This window comes from Harpia harpyja, chromosome 9 (assembly GCF_026419915.1).
Source record: "Harpia harpyja isolate bHarHar1 chromosome 9, bHarHar1 primary haplotype, whole genome shotgun sequence".
Taxonomy (NCBI): Eukaryota; Metazoa; Chordata; class Aves; order Accipitriformes; family Accipitridae; genus Harpia; species Harpia harpyja.
In genome coordinates, this window is record NC_068948.1 from 15,248,892 (window position 1) to 15,266,484 (window position 17,593).

A 17,593-nucleotide genomic window follows, 5' to 3' on the forward strand; every position below is an offset into this window, starting at 1 on the left:
TTTAGAAGGATTAGATGCATTTAAATAACATGAAGGCAAATAGTTTTTGAAGGTGAAGCTCTAGTTGTTCCTGTTTAGCTTTGTCCTCATAAGCTCACGTACAGCCTCATTTTTTACACGTTCTCAAAAAATCAGGGAAGACAGACAAGCGATGAGCTCAAAGCTCAATACCTTTGCAGTCAAAGAACATGGCAGGGCATGCAATTTGAAAACCTAATTACTCTCAATTACAAATATCATAATCTAACTCTAGCCTTTTAAACCAAGACTCTAATTAATTCACACACCCTTGCCATGTTCATCGCCATTCCATGCTTTTATGGTAAGATGCGTTTTGTGCCACGCGGTGCTTTTAGGCTGAAAACACCAAACTGACTCACACATGGAAACAAACTGGCTCTCAGAACAGATCATGTGGCATAAGCAAAATATACACCATGCCAGTCATCACTGAAATGAAACCAGCCCATTTTGCACTAGATTCTCCATTATTTCCAGATGATATAGAAAAGACCTCCAGTAAAGTAGGCTTGATATGACAAAGGTACAGCAAAAAAGACAAAAGTCCCTGCTGGAAAGAAAACACTGCAACCACTCAAGGCACAGATGGAAATAAGTGTACTTGGCTATTGTTTCTTGCCCAGGTTTCTGAAAATAGGCAAGATAAAAAGGCAGTCATTGTGCACAAACAAAGCATGTTCCTTCAAGTCAATATTGCTGTAATTTCTTCTGTTTTCCTTCTCTCTCACTGTGGCATATATATTTATATGTGCAGGGATAATTATATTTTTCCTCAAATTAGTGACTTATGAGCTAATATTCCTCCAAATTTTAAAGAGCATCACACATTTAAAAAAAAAAAACAAACCTAAGTTGAATGATAGATATGTGTAGATCTAATGCCATTTTTATATTGACATTATGTTATGTGAAAAGATAAGTGAAGGTATTGTACAAAAGCTTCACAGAAGGGGCCTTGTAAGTTTAGCTAGCCCAACCCTTTCCCTCAAAAACAATTAATTAAATATACTACACAATTTCTTAATCTAGTTGTCAGGACCTCTAATGTTGGTAACTCTGCAGTGTCTCCAGGAATTTATGTTAGTACTTCACAAGCTGTCATTTAGGAAATTATTCTTACTATTTACTCTTCATAGTCTGTTACTTTATGTTGTGTCCTGCATGGACAAACAAAACACTTCCCCCGTTGTTATGCATCATTATGGACTGAAGACATGGATCTTCCTTACATTTCTCTTCTAGGCTGAATAACTTGGTTCCATGTGCTTTTTCCCTGCAGATCGTATTTTCAGACACTTGATAATTCTTGTTTTTCCTTCAGAAGCCAGCTGAGAAATGAGTTTTTAAAGACCTAGTATCTGTCTTTAGAATTTTGCTAGGATGCGGAAGGAAAGGTCCAGGATGAAAGGAAAGATTTACCGTGCCTCTATTTAATAAGCGAAATAAGACATGCATTCTTGTAAGAAACATACACACTCAAGAGATGATGAACACTTATTTAAAGGTTACTGCGGTCAACAGTGATACTAAAAACTGCTAAAGTGTTGAAAATAGTGGGCAGAATTACTTTGAATTTTAATAAGTACACTAAAATAAAAACAAGAAAAAAACCTGTTGAATGAAACAAAACCAACTCATCCAAGTTCAGATTCTGCAACAAGAGATTTCTGCAGTTGCTAGTATTTTCCACACTGCATTTTTTCTTTTCTAGAATTATTATATGCAGAGCATTACCATAATGTTATCATATACAAGGCTCAAATATTCACATTCTTCTCAATGTCCCATTTTGACTTGATTATACAGTGATAACTCACCAATAACTTTAACAAAATAGGCATCTGCTTCAAAGTTATTTTTTAATGTATGGATAGCAAAATCCTTGTTGGAGTAGCCTTTGCTTAGCACAATGATATCCAAGATTCCCTAGAGAGACAAAAAAAAGTTTACGTTAGAATGCTGATTTACTCTAGGTAACGTCTAAATTTAGCAAACAAATTCCCTTGGAGATACAAAGAAAAAAAATAGAACGTGTGCAGCAAAATTTACACCTTCACTACTAATTTTATATCTTTCAAATCTTATTAATCTATGGCAATTTAGGACAGAGTGATTCATCCACAGCTAACCAGGACAAAGCATGTGGTCTCTGGCTTCTTTCTTGTCACCAAAGAGGGCAGCTCAAATGGAGCATATTGAGGGTCAGCAAACTTTTAGGCAGTGATGGGCTGCTGCTATCTGCTCACCTTCCAGGGAGCATCCCAGGAGTGAATTTCCCAGGCTGAAGGCACTGCCTGCCACGTGCTGTAAAGCCAACATTTCTACAAAGCAGTCTGCCAATGGCACAAAGACAGATACAGCAACGCAGAAAGAGATGCTGTTTGCTGTAGTAAAGAGTTGAACTTACATCTTCGTATATATCAAAGAAGGTTGCTACCACTGCATCCTTGATTTGATTCAGATCCGAGAGCTCCCAAAAAACTTTAAACATGCGACGTGCACTCTTGCAGCTTACATTATTACATGGGACATTTTCTAGTAAAAATGCTTGTTGATTGCTGTAAAACATACACGCACATATATATAGAAAACAACTTAATTGCTATAAACAGTCTAAATAATAGACATTACAAAAACATAGTAATCAAATAATTTAAGTCTGCTGAAGATAAATATAATAAAAACAAAGCTAGCAGCCACTGGATACTTTAAAATTCGTAAGCATTTATGTTAACTTTACAGACAGAATTACAACCATTATGTCATGCCTGACTTAAACCAATGAATATACTAAATAAGTGGGTCCAAATCAGCAGGAATAATTTCATTAACCATCCACTCAAAAGACTGAACATATTCTTACTTTATTCTGAAACAAGTGCAAGTGCACTTATCTGCCATTTTCCTTAATCCCTCCACAGTCCTTCAGCTTAAACGCTACTTTAAAAGTGTCCATGCTTTTTCATTATTTCATGACAATCTCTTCCCACTCCAGCTCCATTAATAAATTTTCTTACACATTGCATGATGTTTTAAACAAATTTAAGATTAAACCAAATCCCTATTGGTATGTTTTCCATTTTTCAAAGCAAAATATAAAACACAAACCCCAACCTACTAGCACAGTAAAAATAAGACAAGACAAACCAAATTGGACATTTGCTGACATATAACAAATATAGACAGAAAGGTAGGCTGCAATACTGAAACAAGAAACAAACCAACCAACCAGACTACCAGGGAGACAGCAAAATCTCCCTTCTAAAGAACTTAGCTAATACACACCCATTGGTCAGTGAGAGACGTAAGGTTCATATGTGCATGCTGATGTCTAATAGCATTATACACTGTCTCTGATACTGTAACATTGTCACTCTCACTGGAACTGTGAAAACCTTCAGACTTTACCAACTGGGAATCTGATTCTTTGGCAGATCTGTATCCTGGGCGCCCGTTAGAATCCATCACTGCCTTGGCAATGGGAACAGATGAAGTTTCCTCCTCTCTTTTTGGGGGCAGAGCCAGGAGATGGAGCAGACAATGTTCTGTAAAGCTAGCTAAGTATGTCACAGCCCAGGGCAAGAACCAAAACCACTTCTTCATTATGACCTTGAACATACAGCTGTTTCAGAGGGTGACAGCAAGGATTTTTCTGCATCTTAACAGCATCCAGTACCTCTAGGATGCAGTGACACAAATGCACACGCACAAACATTTCTTCTTAGGAAAGTTTTTATTTTTCTTTGTTTCTATGGCATATTTCAGATAATTTGCTACTCATAAGAATCATATCCCACAACATTCATATATGTGCCTCATATATGTGCATTTCAGAAGAGTTAGAGAAGGGCAAAACATTTACCCCAAGAAAAAACATTTCTGACACCAAAGTAGATCAGTTTCCTTGCCTGTTGCCAAGTTAATATTTCAGAACCTCCAATGGGTAAAATGTAGGATTTCATTCTCTGTAAGATGTGTCAAAAGTAAAACGGGAAATTTAAACACTTCCCTCAAAACCTTATCATTGCATTTCTTGAGCTTCTGTGAAAAATACACAAATTATGCCTTTATTTTTCTGCCATATGCCTGTGTATTGGTTTTGTGTGGCAAGGTTTTGGTAGTGGGGGGGGTTACAGGGGTGGCTTCTGTGAGAAGCTGCTGGAAGCTTCCCCTGTGTTGGAGAGAGCCCATACCAGCCAGCTCTAAGACGGACCCGCCGCCGGCCAAGGCCGAGCCAATCAGCGATAGTGGTAACGCCTCTGTGATAACATTTTTAAGAAAGAAAAAGTTGGGACGGAGGTATTTGGCAGCCGGAGAGAGGAGTGAGAACATGTAAGAGAAACAACCCTGCGGACACCAAGGTCAGTGAAGAAGGAGGGGGAGGAGATGCTCCAGGCGCTGGAGCAGAGGTTCCCCTGCAGCCCGTGGTGAAGACCATGGTGAGGCAGGCTGTCCCCCTGCAGCCCATGGAGGTCCACGGTGGAGCAGATCTCCACCTGCAGCCTGGGGAGGACCCCACGCCGGAGCAGGTGGGTTCCCGAAGGAGGCTGTGACCCCGTGGGAACCCCGTGCTGGAGCAGGCTCCTGGCGGGACCTGCGGATCTGTGGAGAGAGGAGCCCACGGAGCAGGTTTTCTGGCAGGACTTGTGACCCCGTGGGGGGCCCACGCTGGAGCAGTGTGCTCCTGAAGGACTGCACACCGTGGAAAGGACCCATGCGAGAACTACCATGCGAGAGGTAGCAGGATCGATGCCCGCATTCTCCACCAAAAAGACTGTAATGGGTTAACTGTGGCTGGACGCCAGGTGCCCACCAAAGCTGTTCTATCACTCCCCCTCCTTCTCAGCTGGACAGGGGAGAGAAAAATATAACAAAGAGCTTGTGGGTTGAGATAAGGACAGGAGAGATCACTCACCAATTACCATCACGGGCAAAACAGACTCAGTTTGGGGAAACTTAACTTGATTTATTACAAATCAACTGGAGTAGGGTAATGAGAAATAAAACCAAATCTCAGAACACCTCCCCTCCACCCCTCCCTTCTTCCCGGGCACAACTTCACTCCCGGATTCTCTACCACCCCCCCAGCGGCACAGGGGGATGGGGATGGGGTTTACGGTCAGTTCATCACACGTTATTTTCTGCCGCTTCATCCTCCTCAGGGGGAGGACTCATCACACTCTTCCCCTGCTCCAGTGTGGGGTCCCACCCACAGGAGACAGTCCTCCACGAACTTCTCCAACGTGGGTCCTTCCCACGGGCTGCAGTTCTTCACGAACTGCTCCAGCATGGGTCCTTTCCACGGTGTGCAGTCAGTCCTTCAGGAGCACACTGCTCCAGCGTGGGCCCCCCACGGGGTCACAAGTCCTGCCAGAAAACCTGCTCCGTGGGCTCCTCTCTCCACAGATCCGCAGGTCCTGCCAGGAGCCTGCTCCAGCACGGGGTTCCCATGGGGTCACAGCCTCCTTCGGGAACCCACCTGCTCTGGCGTGGGGTCCTCCCCGGGCTGCAGGTGGAGATCTGCTCCACCGTGGACCTCCATGGACTGCAGCGGGACAGCCTGCCTCACCATGGTCTTCACCACGGGCTGCAGGGGAACCTCTGCTCCAGCACCTGGAGCATCTCCTCCCCCTCCTTCTTCACTGACCTTGGTGTCTGCAGGGTTGTTTCTCTTACATGTTCTCACTCCTCTCTCCGGCTGCCGAATACCTCCGTCCCAACTTTTTCTTTCTTAAAAATGTTATCACAGAGGCGTTACCACTATCGCTGATTGGCTCGGCCTTGGCCAGCGGCGGGTCCGTCTTAGAGCTGGCTGGTATGGGCTCTCTCCAACACAGGGGAAGCTTCCAGCAGCTTCTCACAGAAGCCACCCCTGTAACCCCCCCCCCGCTACCAAAACCTTGCCACACAAAACCAATACAGCCTGCATTTGATTGAAGCTTAGTATGAACAACCCACTTTTTACTATTTCACTTAGAAGCATGAGTATATTGAATTAATGTCCAGACAAAATGAAATGAGGTGATCTGCAATATTTAAGACATTGTATTATCTGTAACTGAGAACCCATCACCATAACTTGAAATTATTAAGTACTCACATTCCTTTCATGTATTACATAAGTATCATATCAGATCAACTACCTATGAGGTAAGGTGACAACCTGAGCTAAGCTAATTGTTTCAGTTTCTCTTTTTCATCCTCTTGCCATACACTATTTTTTTAAATGTGAAGAAAGTTTTACAATAATGCTTTCTTTCAATTCACGTTTTAAATTGCCAGAAATTATCAGATGATAATTATTTAAAAGACAAAAGATTGTCAAGCTTGCTTTACAGTCTACAAAGAGTATTCAAGTCTAAACTATAAGCCTTGTGAATAGATAGACACAAGAAGTTTAATTACTACAAGAATCTTTTTTATTTCCTTTCCTTGGTAGTGAGCATTTAATGACTTTCAAAACACACAGATGGCAAACAGGACAAACAATAGCGTAACACCAACTGCACTCTAAGAAAAAAGCAAGATATTGATCTAAGTGGCATTGAGCAGGGAAATGCCACTTTCCTTCACTCTTCTGTATCAACAAGAGAAACAAGACAAACAACAGGAAGGAGAAAAACAATCCCAAACCCCAAACAGATGCTGAAGACTGAGAAGTGCACTATAGGAGAAGCTATATTGTAAAGGAGAGAAGAAAAAAAAAAAAAGAAAAAAAATCACAGATGTAGCTTCCCTTGTAGCAGAGCAGCAGAGGTCTGGAGAATCCCTAATCAGAATATAGCTGAAAGTCTACTAGTGTTTATCTTAATAGGCAGCAGGAAATTTCATTTCATACTACTACTGATTTATATCCTTACAGTCCCTTTGGAAACACAAGCTTGCCTAGTAAAATCAACAACTCAGAGATGTTACATATAGATGTTAAGCTACAGCAGATGTTAACTATACCTACAAATACTTACATACAGGTTTAGATTCAATAATGTGAGTCATATGAAGTTGAAATCTGATTCTTTTTATTCTGATTTTTTTTCAAGAGTCAGTGGTTTTTTTTTTATGGTAAGCAACATTAAGAACTTGCAGGGTAACAAAAATAAAGAAATTCTAAAGCTAATGAAAACTGTTACTATTGGTGAGAAAGATGGGATAAAACAAGGTTTAAACATGAACTGCAATATTAAACTTCTTTTAAGTTTGGGTTTTTTTTTTTAAGTGGATTTTACAGAAACGCATCACTTCACTGGAAGCATACAGAGGTTGGTTTTTTTCCTGTTTGCAAGCTAGCTATTATTAGCTTTACAATTAAAGCTGAGCCTTTTTTCCTGTCAATTTCCAAGGCAATTCCTTGGCATTTATTTTATTGATGCCTTCAAATTATTTTGACTTCTATACCAATATTAAATTGCTCTTATCTCCCCTAAAAGCATCTTTGAAAAGCATGATGAGAAGAGTTAATAACTGTTAGATACGTAGCTTCTAAACAAATGCTTTAACTTGAGAATATCACTCAGGTGTCTTCCACACCATCTTGTTTTTTCCTTTTTAAAAAATGGATAGTATGTATAGTAAGGAAGTAAGTTACAAACTCACATTTAACTCCAAAATGATTCAATTTGATTCTTAACTTTCCCCACGTTTCTGACCAAAATTTTGAATGCTATATCCTGCCATTAGTATTTGAACAGTATTAGCCAACTAAAATACACTCTTGAAATATTAGTAGTTTCTGCTGAAAATATTAATTTCTGATACATTTACTTATGCGTAAATAGTTCCTCCTTTTTTGATTGAAATTGGGTGAACATGGCTTTCCTTTTCCTCATGTATTTTCAGCCCATTATCTCTTAATAACATACTAGGTAAGGATTTTATCATTAATATGTAGAATCTACCTATAACACCTAGAAACACTTTCAAAATAACTACCTCTAAAAAGCAAACAAATGCACTCACACAGCAACTTCTGTATAGAGGAAAAAACAAAAAGTGCTCATTTGGTGGTGGGGGACAGTCTTCAGGTTTGCCCCAAAAATACAGACCAAAAAAAAAAAGCAAAAAGCAACATACTTGCAGCCTTCCTCACATCCGTGTATATAAACAGCCTTAGTGCTTTAAACTTCCATCTGGTTTTGAAGATGAGCTACGTTCAGAGTTCCACTGAAGGCTGCATGTATTATAACTAGTTGTCTTTGTGCACAAACTTAATTTTTTCATGTGCACAGTCAAGTGATTCCCACTTGACTCAATACAAGATAAAAAATAAGCACTGAAATAAAAAAATAATAAATTATTTTAGGTTTTGATTATATAATAATGAACACTAATGGAAGCCAGAAACTATATATGTGTACATATGTATATATATAATATCTTAGTAATTGCCAGCCACATTATGTCCTTCTCGATCCTTCCCAGTCCCAGTCCACTCCCAGGGCTGTGCTGATGTGGGAGTTCCCATGTGCTACATCTCAGCATGGCAGGAGGAAATCTTAGTGCGTGGGCCATTCTTTTGAAAGGCTACAGCAACAGGGACAGTTGCAGTGCCTTACTGTTTGCAGAGGGAAGAGAAATCAGCTGTTTGTCACCACCTCAGCTGTTCAATTCTATCTTGGAAGAACTCCTGATATCTGGATATGGCCTATGAGCTGCCAGTTGAGTCCTTATATTATTTAGGGCTTTAATACACAAGCATCACTAGAATCAAAGTACCCACCTCCATGTTTTATTTCTGCTACATACTACAATTACCAAGAGCAAGTTTACAAAATTCCTATTATTTTGAAGATTAACACCATCAGAAGAAAATCTCCCTGTAACAATGAAAATCATCAGCATCGTTGAAATGACAAGACAATGTCCCTGAAAGCCTATGGGAAAACATATGAAGACAGACACTGCTACAATGGTAAAACCTTAAAATCAATGCTAAAGTGCTACACAAATGTGCAACGGTCAGTCAATATCAAACAATTCAGCTTAAATACTGAGAAGAGGCAGAGCAAAAGAACTCTGAACTAAGACTAGCATATCACCCTTAACATGCTATTTGCTGCACTTCTAATACTTAGGTATACACACCAGTGTATACACAGTGGCAGCTAAATTGTGTACTACGTGCATAACTTTATCCCAAACAGCTTATGAACAATGCTCAATAGAGTTGTCTACAATTTGGAAACTTCTGACTGAAGTCATCTATGCAGCAAAGCTAAATTTAATAAGGCTGAATAACTATAAGCAAGGCTTAAACACCAAAGGAAGACTGAAGACTTACCTCAGTTTTATTTTAACATATTTCTTTGCAATTAGAATTAAATATTTACTGCTTAATTTCATACATCTCTCATTCTGTCAGTTTTAGGCTAGTTCATTTACAGTTATACAGGGGACATCTAAATGACAAATATCTTACTCCAGACATTCAGAATAATTGAATTTGCCTCTGGTTTTTTAGATTTGCTCAATTACAAGGTGCTCATCAATCCTACATTTAAAAGAAGTCCTCTATCCAACCTTACTTCTGACAAGTGTAAACTAACAATGATTTAGGAAGAGATAATTTGGTCAAATAAGAGTCCTTTCAAGTATACCCATATAAAGGATTAATACTTATACGTTAATTTAAAACAGAGCATGAATACATGGAGAAATTTCTAGAAGTGTATTATACTCAAAGTTTTTCATTCAACTGTCCATAACCAGTTGTTTGTTATCTCCAAGTTTCCATTTTTACTGTTATTTATCAACAATGTCAGAGATACTTTATTTCCAACTTTACCATTACTTTACCAGGGGAAAACATTCCCTTTCAATGAAAGCATAACTGAAAAAACTGCTTCCTTAGATTACGTGTTTGCAATGCAAGATGCCAATTACTAGCACCTAATTTAGAAACAAGTGGTTAAACAGAATTTGTTTAATCTAATTAGGTGGGAGAAAGATGAGTGTTTATAGACTCACATGCAGTACTTACGTCCAATGTTACCAGAGTCAATTTAAAACCAGCACGTGAAAAAATGAATACATTTAGATAAGATAGGAAGTAGAGATGAACTGATTAATAACTAGTGATAAAAATCCCTTTACCTGTTATTATTCTATATACATACACGATCTCTAATACAGTCATAACTGGAGGGAAGAAAAATTCATGTATGTATCTAGCCTGAAGAAAAATCTGTGGACTGGAATTCTAATGTGCAGGTTTTGATTCAAGTCAGAAGTTAAAAGAATTCATAATGGACAGATAAATATGTAAGAATTGACTGTGAATTTAGCATCTTCACCTGTTGGAATTTATTGAGTCTCTGGGTTCAAACCCCCACCACACTTGCAACCACAAAAGAGATACCTTTTTTTTTTGTTGTTGTTGTTTCTGTTAAGGAATGTCTCCATGCTGTCAGAATATTTACACACTACTATTTGAAATCAAAAGGATATGGCAGGAGATGAAACAGTGTAGTCTTATAGCAGTTCTGAGAATACTTAAAGCTATTAATCATTTTCCTGACTTACTCACCTGGAAGGACAGTAAACCAGTGTTATTCCTAACTATCATGTCTTTATTTCAGTGTTCTGTAGGTATTTTTAAGGATTTGATCTGAAAGTGCTTTCCTGAATTGTGATGAAAGCATATAATTGTTTTTAATCATATTCTTCCATTATCATGTATCAGTATATTTTCAGATGCATAAAATGGTTTCTGCCTCCTTTAATTTCTTTAAGTTACAGACAGCAACTAGAAGCTAGGCTTCCTAGACCATAGCACAGATTGAGGTCAAGAGTTTACAAAAATGCTTTTATCATTTAATCACAGTAATCAATCACTGAAATTAGATCTGTAGATGTAGCATGAAAGGCTTCAGAGAAAGAAATACAGTTTGATCCAGAAGTGTTTAAAATCAATTAAATAAGGTTTTCATTTTAATTTGCTCTAATTTAAAAAGAGCTTTTAATTTAATTCCTACACTGTTTTAATTCTCTCCACTCTGTGACCCAGTTACACATTTCAAAAGGAAGTATTTGCTTAAGTCTCTCAGAAACAATGAATTAATATTACTGTGAAAGTGACATTTCACAGTGGGTGCAAAAAATGTGACATTCATTCCTATCCCAAAATATGAAGAGTCTGTTTCCATTACTTTTCTACAATAATGGAAATATACAGTGTTAACATGCAATGTATTTCTTAATTTTTAGTTTACTGACTCTTTTTTTGCCAGACTTCCTCAGCTCTCTGAACTTCCCTTTTAATAACTTGTCAAATCATCTGCCAGTATCTTCAGTCCTTATACCTTACTGTGTCACACAACTTTTAAGTCAAGTTTCAAAATAACTTTAAGACGCACCCAACTGAATAAAAAATTTCAGAAGCAAGGAGAATAAAGATAAAAGTGTATCACAGTAATTCATTGCAATGAGACGTAAGGTAACTTCCTGGACTTTTATAGGATTAACTATTTACAAACGATTCAAATCTTTTACATAATATTACATTGCCATAATTATACACCAGCCAGAGGAGAGAGGCTCCTAAGAATCCTAAAAGATAAAATAACTTCAAATAAACTTCTGAACTCTGTAAATCTTCACGAAGTCCTTCTGAAGTGTACTAGCTATTGAGATACAAACTAGAAGATAGCCTATAGTACAGCTCAAAACACAAAATTCGTGGGTCTTAAGTAAAAACAAAGACAAGAACAACTTTACAGTTTAGATGTCATGGTGTTTCTATGGAAAAAGAAAGACTTTGGTTCCAGTCTGCTCTCTAGACTGTTCATAGTCTTTATTCAATGACTGCTGAACAGAAGATGCAAACTCCCAATTAAGCAAGGCTATGGAGTAGAAAACCGGACATTCAATGTCCGAGTGCCTTAACTTTGCCTTTGCAAGTTCTGGGCGGTAACAGCATCACCTCCTTCTCCTCTGCCATATCTGAATATAAACAGCTACTGTGCTAGTTATTTTAAGGCTCAGGGGTACAGAGACAGCGCTCAGCTACTCACTGCCTTGTCTCTGAATCACATCACGTAGGCTGAATACAAGAATGTAACTCTTCAAACTGGGTCATTTTTAGGTATGCGTCAGTATCTGAAGAACTCTAACACAAGAATGTCAGTGGGCGACTTATGTTCAGGCAACCGCTCGAGGATCTGAATTGACTTCTTGGACTTCAGTATCTAAATTCTGTCTATATACTGTTTTAAGAACCAAAGCGATCTCCTCAGTTCTTTTCCTTACCGAGCATTAATTCAAATTATGAACCTGCACCCAAGCTCATCCAAAATACCATACAGAGGAAGACAATAAATACACCTGTAAGAGAGACTTATTTTGCCTTGTAATGCACTAATGCAAGTATTTGTCATAGATCCCAGTAAAGATGATGTTGAGACTCCATAAGGTATTGATTAAAATACCTTTTACAAGCGATGACATAAGGAAGAAAAAAGGGATAGCACAGATCATCTTACATCTCTTCAGGTGCTGGAAAACCTAGGCTGTGCAGCATCAGACAGACCTCTAGTCAGGGCACAGCATGCTGCACACATCCTGTCTGTAGTGAAGTTCACTGGCATTATGGTCTCTAGAGCTCTTCTAAGTTTTTCTTGGAAGTAAACAACTCTATTCATCATTTCTACTGTCAAGAGAAAGGATGTTCACATGAAAACATGCTGCTTCACTTCAAGGTAAAGACAAGGACATGCCAGTGGTATCATCACCAGGTGCCAAGTGAGAGCTGCCTACAGGCTTCTCCGTTACGATTAGCTGGCTAAGTTTATCCTGCAGCCAAGTGGTATGTGCAGAACAACACAGGCGTGCACCTACTCAGGTCAACTGTTATGTGGATCACTAACTGTTCAATGTACAACAGTCACACTGTAAGCATCACTACACGCCCTCTTGCACCTAACACCAGATGGTAGCAGTACAAAGTACTGGGAAAGCAAGTAAAGAAGAAAAAAAAAAAAGGGGGGGGAGAAAGATTACACTGACAAATTTAATAGGAAAGGTTAGAAGCTTCTTTTTTTTGGGGGGTGGGGTGGTGGTGTAGAATTCTATTTATTTCAGTTAAATTTGGACAATATAAAATCACTGATAACTTATTAGGTCTATCTAAAATTCCTGGTTCTCAAAAGGGGCAAAACACTATTGCCTTTTTTCAGCAGAGTCACCAATCGGTGTTCACTCCATGTGACAGGATGGAACAGGTTCCCCAACTCTCAGCAGCCTGGTGTTACTAGCCAACACTGAAAGCTGAAGTCAGGATTTTACAGAAGATGATTTGGGAAAGGAAAGGCAGAGATAATCAGCTCCTGTGACCCAGGAGGACTGCCTAAAAATGGTACTTCATACTCCACTCCCTGGTGCAATTCCCCACCAAAAGTCACAGTTTGAGCCTATACAATTATGCATTCTGAATATACCATGTAAATGCATACCTTTTAAAAAGGGAAACATTTAGCAGAGATCAAAAGTCTTGTTCACATGATAAAATGGACGAGATGCACTAAAATTAGTAATTTGTATCACTGATGACTGAACATGCATTTAATAGTCTTTATTTCTAGGTTTACATATACTCTACCTTCCAGATGTGTTCTTTAGTATAGCAAGAGCATCTGGGTAGCCATCCATATTGTAATCTCCAATATGAAGCGTAATTGGAAATGAAATTTCTGTTGAAGGTTTGTCATTTTGATATGGTACAAAACCCCAGAGTGTGTCTTTATTTCTGAAGTCTTGCAAGACTGGAATCCACTGTAAAATAAAACAAAAAAAGAACAGCTAGATAAGGAAAGCAATTTTATTTATTTAAACAGCATAATTCTATTTAAAACGGCTGACATTTCTTCACTGCATCAAGATTCTTAACCACTTAAAATTTCCAAAGAGGAAATAACAATTATTTCCTAACTCTGTCACCAAATGAAAAAATTAATTTGAAGTCTTTCTGTGCACTAAATTATTCCAGAACAGAAAAAAAAATAAAAAATATAAGGTTGTAAGAATAAAGGACCTGTGTTTTGGAATGTGTCCAGTGTACAGAAATATTCAGGAACAACTTCACTGAAATTCAGGCTTGCCTGGAATCTGTACTAATCCTTAAGTGTAGGTAAGCCCAAACCATCAGGGCCTTGAGATCCCGAGTCCCTTTGTTTTTCTTGGAATTGCAAGCAATAGGCAGCATTAAAGCTGGAGAAGGGATGTACCCCCATTAAATCTGTGGACAACACCAAATTGGGGGATACTAACAATATGCTTCAGGACAGGATGGCCATTCAGAGGGGACCTAGAAAGGCAAGAATAGGCAAACAGGCACCTCATAACAACCAGCAAAGAAAGTCCTGCACAGGGGAGTAAACCCCTGCAACGGTACAGGCGGGTGACTGACCAGGTGGGTAGCAGCTCTCCCAAAAAAGATGCGTGGGTCCTGGTGAACAGTAAGCTAAAGCCGAGTGTGGCAGCTATGACGGCAAAACAGCATACTGCACTGTAGTTGCTGCCTAAGCTCCTGCTGACTGACGTGAGTGATTATTTCTCTTTATTCAGCACTTATTAGTCTGCATCTGGATTCTGTGTCCAGTTTCGTGCCCCATGATTCAAGAAAAGTTTGAGAATATTCAGTGTGTTTAGAGAAGGATCACCAAGATGGTCAGGCGTTGAATATTTACTTAAAGGACAGGCTGAGGGCACACAGCTTGTTCAGCCTGGAAAACAGAAGATTTAGGGGGGACCTAATAGCAGCCTTCCAATGCCTGCAAGGAGATAACCGAGAAGATGGAGCCAGGCTCTCTACTGAGATACATGGCAGAAGAACAAGAGACAATGGTCACAGACTGACACAAGGGAGGTTACAACTAGAGATAAACAAACAAATTAAACTAGGAGAGAGGCCCTGAGAAGTTACAGAATCTTTGTCCCTGGGGGTTTTCAAAGTTTGACTGGACAAAGCTCTAAACAACATGGTCTGAATTCAGTGTTGCCCATGCTTAAAGCCAGGAGGCTGAATCTCCTAAGGTTCACTTCATCTTGAATGATTCTATTATTCATGGATATTTAGAAGTTCAAGAGCTTCAATTCCCCTCCTATCTTCCCAGCAGCACCCGATACTGAGCTGTTTGATAAGAAATTAAGATTACGGTATAAAATTGAAAGTACAAAAGAAATGCAAAGTATAATTTCTCCAGGACAAGAAATAGAATGTATCTGCACTTACTTTCCACAAAGTGCTGCAGCGGTGCTAAACAGGAATTTATCTTAATTAAAATCAAAGTAATTTCACAAGTTGGTATGAAGCTGAACTACCAGGGTTAACATTTCAATGCTACAGAAAAATTCAGTGACATTTTTAAAGCCAGAAGTAATCTTATATGTCAACTAACTGACAAGGCCTTCAAAAGGACAGAAGGGTCCCATCTTAAAGGATCACTATCACCAACATCAAAAGCACTTAACAGCAGCTTCAGTGTCTCTTATCCAAGCCTTAATTTAGCTGTTTCAGGAACCAGAATGAGATCCCTGACAGCATCATTTCCTGCTGTGGAGAGACTCCCTCACTAACACAATCCAGTAATCAACAACATTCCTGCCACATGGTAATTGCATGTGACACTTGGACTGGTCTCTTGAGATTACATACAACCATATGCATATTAGAGAAGCCCCCAAAATTATTAAAAGTGCACTAAGGGCAACTTTGGATATCACAGATGGCTTAGAAGCCTGGAACAGTTCTGCCAGACTCTGCCTGGGTAAGTGATGACATTTGAACTGCAAAGATGATCTACAACACTTGAGAACTCAAAGCTGAAATTAAACGTAGTTTGAGCCTCACCCCCTCACCCCCAACATATGCATGCCTATTTAGTTAGTTAGCTGCTGAAGATTTGGAAGAATCCAAGAAACAGAAAATACGAAAAAGACTCTTAACCTGAAGGAAACTCTTCAAAGGTTTAGATTTCTTAGCACTTATTTGTCATGCAGAAGACAGATGAAACAATATTATTGCAAAATACTGTAATTTTGAAAAACACTGATTGAAATCAGAACCATGAAATATAATACAGTTTTTACTTTACATGGTATCATTCATACAGTCATTGCAATGAAACCCAATTATATCCATCTCATACTTTCTAAACGTTCCCACGTATGGTAACGCTATTTTAAAGAAACAAAATTAAAAATGAATTTTTAGGCACAAATCCGAATTTGTATTCTGCTTTTACTCAGAGTGGTTCATAGAAATCAATTTTACAAACGTAAGGTCTACAATGAAATGCAGAGATATAAGACAACAGGTGAGCAAAACAGAACCATCACCTATTGCTACCAAGCACCATCACTGTGCACACTACAGGGTAAGATTCATCCATCTCACTGAACCAGTTGTGGGACTTTTTATAACAGCAGTTGTAGAACATTTCAAAAACATCAGTCTTGTTTGGTGTGTAACCAGAGCACATTCTAGCACTATATGTAACTTACTCTGACAGTTTAAATTCAGAGCAATCCACACTTCTGGAGAAACTCATTCTGTATATTTCTATTATAAACGGCAGTATTGTGTAATGTAATGCAAGATTAATTGTTCATGTGCCTCAGGACATATATTTCAGTACAGACAGCAAAAAATGAAAATACGTTTGTCAATAATATAAATCTCCTACTACTTTTGTATTTGATAATCCAATTACTTTAAGCTTCATGTTTGCCGTTACTATTTTAATAGGAAAAAGACTAAAACCTATTTTTTTTCCTTTCACTCTAAGATAGAAATAGGTGGGTATAATGAGGCCACACAAAGCTATTTTTTGTGGTTTTCTGATCATATGATTTCTGTTATGTAGCTCAGATGAAAAATAGACTGAAAAATGGAATGAGTGTATCTAAAAGAAAATTTAAGTGAACACATAAAATTCAGTCAGAGAAATCAAAGATTTACTTCTTCCCTTTCTGTTAAATTCCATTGCATGGCACCACTAATATCATTACTTATAACATTTATATAGATATTTTTACTCCTTCAAGTAATGATTTTGTAGACTAAACCAAGAAAAACATCTTTATTTAAGTGCTTGAAAATTTTTTTCAAACTCTTCAAATATTTGGTTTTCAACAAGTAGAAAAGAGAATGCTTTACTGCCCTGTGAAAACAGCGTCTTTTTCATTTTGAGAAAGACCTTGGGTCCTTGAGAAATTTAAAACTAGTTGCACTCACCAGACTTAACTTGAAAAGGGCGCATTTCTTTCAGAGTCCACATTCTTCCACACATTAGGAAAAGGCACTTCTCTTGCTCTAAAGCATATTAGCAGGTCTCTGAGCCAAAACTTTGAGATTAACACATCTTAATTTTTAAACCATGGCCAGAAACCTATGAAGCACAAAAACCCCATCCAGCCAGCTGCCCGCTTCTAGGCCACCTAACACAGACAAGGAGCCAGCTGGGAGTCAGAAAGCATTTGGAAATTGGTAGCCCATTCTTGACCAATACCTTTTCTGGAAATGCCAGGGTTTGTCCTCCTTTCTATGACAAATACTATCCCATCCTATAGAAACGTGAGT

General features: G+C 38.5%; 1 protein-coding gene across 2 annotated transcripts in view; it reads right to left on the bottom strand.

The window, feature by feature from the left end:
- ITFG1 (integrin alpha FG-GAP repeat containing 1) overlaps nt 1-17,593 on the bottom strand; it is a 94,900-nt gene that overhangs the window by 25,558 nt on the left and 51,749 nt on the right. For both annotated transcript variants that reach the window (XR_008236542.1, XM_052796193.1), the window contains exons 10-12: nt 13,613-13,785; nt 2,429-2,579; nt 1,839-1,947 (exon numbers count right to left, since the gene is read on the bottom strand). Coding sequence is in view for 1 of the 2 variants with exons in the window: in XM_052796193.1 (XP_052652153.1) it covers nt 1,839-1,947; nt 2,429-2,579; nt 13,613-13,785 (433 nt within the window). In the remaining variant the exon portion in view is untranslated. The remainder of the gene's footprint in view (nt 1-1,838; nt 1,948-2,428; nt 2,580-13,612; nt 13,786-17,593) is intronic.